Genomic DNA, 4,350 nt, shown 5'->3' with positions numbered 1-4,350 from the left:
AATATTCTGTAAAATATGACATATTCAAGATGTTCAAGTATTTCTTTAATAACTACCAAATACATTTTGTTTGTCGTAATGGTCTTTACATTCATTACATTAATCAGCCACTCTACAGACAGATCACTATTTTAAATAGTAAACAGCGGTGCACCGATTGCAATTTTCTGGCCGATCAACGATCTTTAAAAAACCTTAACTGGAATTTGTGTGTATGTGGGTGTGTTTGCGTGTTTGTGCAAAATATAGCGTAAAAGTTACTAAGTTGGCAACCATGGGGTGAATATTGTAAAACTTGAATGGGGAGATGGCCTGGTGGCTGGGACAGCCTTCTCTCATGGTGGACAGTGGCAGATAGATAGATAGATAGATAGATAGATAGATAGATAGATAGATAGATAGATAGATAGATAGATAGATAGATAGATAGATAGATAGATAGATAGATAGATAGATAGATAGATAGATAGATAGATAGATAGATAGATAGATAGATAGATAGATAGATAGATAGATAGATAGATAGATAGATAGATAGATAGATAGATAGACCATTATTAAGTAGGGCCCCCACGTTGGCTCAAGCCCAGGGGCCCACACCCTCCTAAGACCGGCCCTGCTTATTCCACGCAGTTTTTTTTTTCAAATTCAATTCTAATTCAAAACCACTTTATTAATCCCAAAGGAAAATTAAATGTTGGTGTAACTCATTAATTCTTCAGAGTTATTCCAGATGGTGATGGCTGTTGGAAGGAAAGTGTTGTGATTTGAGTTTTTCTGTGTGTCTTTAGTTTGTGGAGTCTCTGTGTTGTCCTGTCCACCCCTTTATTATTGACACCTGTCTTCTGTTTCCCCTGATTGTCTCCCTGTGTATTTAATCCCACCTGTGTTCCTTGTTCCTCATCGGGTCCTTGTTGTATCTGTCTGGTCTTGCTTCTGTTCTGTCGTCAGTTGTTGCTACATGATTGAGAGCTCTTAATATTCTGCTCTATCTGTGCTGCCTGGATTTTGGATTAAGTTGTGTTAAGTGTTCCTGTGGATCACCACTGAGTGAATAAATGAGTTTTTAAAACTCTAAAATCTCTCTCTCTTTCTCTCTCTATTTATGAGGAAATTTTTGGCACTAGTTGCCTTTATTTGACAGCAATCCGACAGGAAGTGGCAGGAAGAGGGAAGTGGGGCAGTGAGGAATGTGCCAAAATAACCGAGGACAGGAGTCGGTCTCTAGACCACCTCGGTCTACAGTCTCTGTATGTGAGGCGCCGCCCTAAGCACTGCGCCACACAATGCCCCTATTCCTGCAGCTCTTGCTGGTATTTTCTGTTTCTCTTTGGTAAAATATTTATATTTTTCTACAAGTTGAGATGTCTGACAAACTTATCTAGTTTGCCTTCATTCATTTTCTTGGAAAAATTAGTTTTGCCACGTGATTGCGACTAGTCGACTGGCCTCGTAAAAAGACATTGTAAAGAACTGACTAGTCGGGTAGTCGGTGCAACCCCTATTACAGACATCTTTTTATTTTTTCCAGATGTTACGATAAAATTTACAATGAACTTCTGTCATGTTTAAACGTCTGAAAACCAAATTGTAATTTCTGAGAAGTTTTACATAATATGTTTATTAGTTTTACCTGTTTTTAAATATTTTCTTTAAACTTCTTTCATTCCAGATTTTCACTTTTAAATTGTTTTTAATTAACTTTTTACTTTATATTTTTATTAAAAATGTGATGTTTATTATTTGTTAATTGTATTATGTGACTTCTGTTTCATTATTTTTGTGCACAGCTCTTTGGTCCTGTTGGAGTTTAAAGTTCTCTAGAAATAAATCAGGAAGAGTAACTCCAGAGCTGCAGAGTTTAGATGCTGCATGTTCATTTCTGATGTAAAATAAAGACAAAAACTGAATAAATAAATTACTTCTGGTGTTCCTCCTCATGTGATTTAAAACCCATGAAACGTTTTTAGACTCAGTTCAGGGAAAATATCAACTGAACAAACTGAACCATGAATGTAAAGACAATCAGCCAGGAAATGTTTCTTTTTCATGCATTTATTGATTTATTTTTCATTTCTGAGGTGCAGAGAAAGTTCCATTATGGAGGTCAAGATCAGGTGAGAAAAACAAATATATTTATTTATTCTAATTCTACAAACATGTGGATCAAACTGATGAAGATACAATTATAAAATTATATGTGAGAGGAAATTTGATGAGAATTTTATTTCATGATAGTTTATTTAAGACCAGTTTTTCTTCTAATCCACTCCTTGTATTCACACACATCCAAGATTGTTGCAGGTCTCTGACATGCATCTGCTCCACCAAAAGAAATCACACCATAAATCTTGTCGCCGAGCATCGCTGCTCCACCAACATCGCCCTGTAGAAAAATTTATATCAATATATTTATTTATGTTGTAAAACAGAAAAGTCTTCTAATCGCTGCAGAGAGATATTCAAGAAACAAACTTACATAACAGATATCCTTGTTTGGTGCTTTAACACGGATTATAGACCCACTTAACGGCATAGAGAGGGAAGCAACAACAACTTCCATGTCGACACATTGAAGATGTGGTGGAATAGCAGCATCGGGGGTTACTGTAGAGAAACATGGGAATCATAAAATGTTCTTAACTCGACCTTCTCTGTAGAGACAGAAACAAAGATTTTATTCTCATAACTTCAATATTTCTCTCACATCGCTGATTATTGGGGCCGGCTGTTGTTGCTCCCTCTCCTGCCAGCTGAACAACATCGCCTCTAAAACACAATAAGAATAAAGTGTAAAAATTAAAGATAAAGTAGAAAATTAATTATTATGAAGAACAATGAAAGAACAGAAAATGAATCCATGAAGGACTTCATCCATTGACACAGGAGTGTCCACCTCCAGTCCTCAGTGTGTCCTACGTCCTTTACATGTGTCTCTGGTCCAACACACCTGAGCTAAACGGGTTCTGGTTCTGCTGGTGGCTGATTACCTGAGTCAGGTGTGCTGAAGCAGAGGCAGCAGGACTGGAGGAGTGGAGACAGAAAACCTGAAGTCATGTTTTTGATCAGAGAAAAACTTACCTACTAAGACGATACCTGCAGTCTGGTAGCCGAGGAAGTGGGACATCTGTTACTGGTGTCTGAAACTTCAGCAAAATGATGTCATGGTCTGGGCCGTAAATCACAGGAGCTTGTTGGATTGACTGTATGTACTGTATAACAGTCTGTGGATGAACTTTTAACACTGCTCTGTTAGTCCTGCATAAAATATTAGATTATAATGAACAGACAGAAAACCTGATCATTTGCAGATAAAACTGTCTTCATGTCTCTTTCCTACCATCTTGGCTCCGACTTCCAGCAGTGAGCTACAGTCAGGATCCACTGAGGGTGGATCAGAGATCCTCCACAGCGGCTCATATGAGTACCATTGCTGCTCTCCAGTCGAACATGATAAAGACGCTCCGTGTGATGACAGTCATAACCTCCAATAATTCTCTTCTGCAGAGAAACATCTGAGATCACTGAAACACCTGAAGAAGAAAAAGGAGGACTTTACTCAGAAATCAGGTGCAAACATGGCAGCAAGAACAGAGAAAGGATAAACAGTTAAAGATTAAAAAGCATCACAGTTTATATGCAAAGAAGTTTCAGCCTGAAACAGAAACAGAGAGAAGTTTGAGAATCACAGAGAGCAGCAGCCTTACTGGAACCAGTGGAAGTGTGTCCAGTGTCTCCAGTGTTTCCAGTGTTTCCGACTCACCCAGCCCCAGTAGCAGCAGAACCTTCAGCAGAGCCATTGCTGGTCCAGCTTCCTGTGAATGTCTGCAGTCCTGCAGCAGCTTTTAAACACTGTGTACAACTTCCTGCTAGAAAGAAAGCCACCAATCACAGAACAGAAACTGATTGATGCTGTCATCTGCATGCAGAGAAACTTTAACATCTCATCGTTCTAAAGAAACTTGAAAAGAGTTTTTGTTCCATTGACAGATTATTTCATTAATAACAAAACATTTCTCCCTATTATAACTTGACTAATCAGCAAATGAAACAATAACTTCTTCATCAATATTAAGGAATTGACTCAAAACAAGCAGTTAACATATTTTGCCTCAAAGTTTCTTCTAAGTTAGTTTTGCTTTATCTCAAATGAACTGAGAGATTTGCAGTAGAAAATAGACTAAACATAATTGGGAATGTTACAAAGGCTCGGGTGTTGATTACTTTGGACTGAGGGAGGGAGGTGCGCCACCGAGTGGTCAGTTTGTTATAGCACATTCAGCAGCCGCAGAGGCATTATAGCTCTGGGAGTGGAGACACGCAGCTGCTGCTTACGGTTTCGGTTGAGGT

At 38.4% G+C, this 4,350-nt stretch overlaps 1 protein-coding gene across 1 annotated transcript; it reads right to left on the bottom strand.

Moving 5' to 3' along the window:
* Window positions 1–2,220: 2,220 nt before the first annotated feature.
* On the bottom strand, window positions 2,221–3,800 carry LOC102234671 (anionic trypsin-2-like). Its single transcript, XM_014473276.2, has 6 exons — window positions 3,764–3,800; window positions 3,341–3,533; window positions 3,082–3,258; window positions 2,708–2,769; window positions 2,480–2,607; window positions 2,221–2,386 (listed from the first exon to the last, which is right to left on the bottom strand). Exons 1-6 carry the CDS (start codon window positions 3,798–3,800, stop codon window positions 2,240–2,242), a joined length of 744 nt encoding a protein of 247 aa, XP_014328762.2. The 3' UTR covers window positions 2,221–2,239.
* Between the last annotated feature and the right edge of the window lie 550 nt (window positions 3,801–4,350).

The sequence above is a fragment of the Xiphophorus maculatus genome, chromosome 4 (assembly GCF_002775205.1).
Source record: "Xiphophorus maculatus strain JP 163 A chromosome 4, X_maculatus-5.0-male, whole genome shotgun sequence".
Classification (NCBI taxonomy): Eukaryota; Metazoa; Chordata; class Actinopteri; order Cyprinodontiformes; family Poeciliidae; genus Xiphophorus; species Xiphophorus maculatus.
The sequence above is the reverse complement of the archived record's forward strand: the minus strand, read 5'-3'. Positions and strand labels throughout refer to the sequence as shown.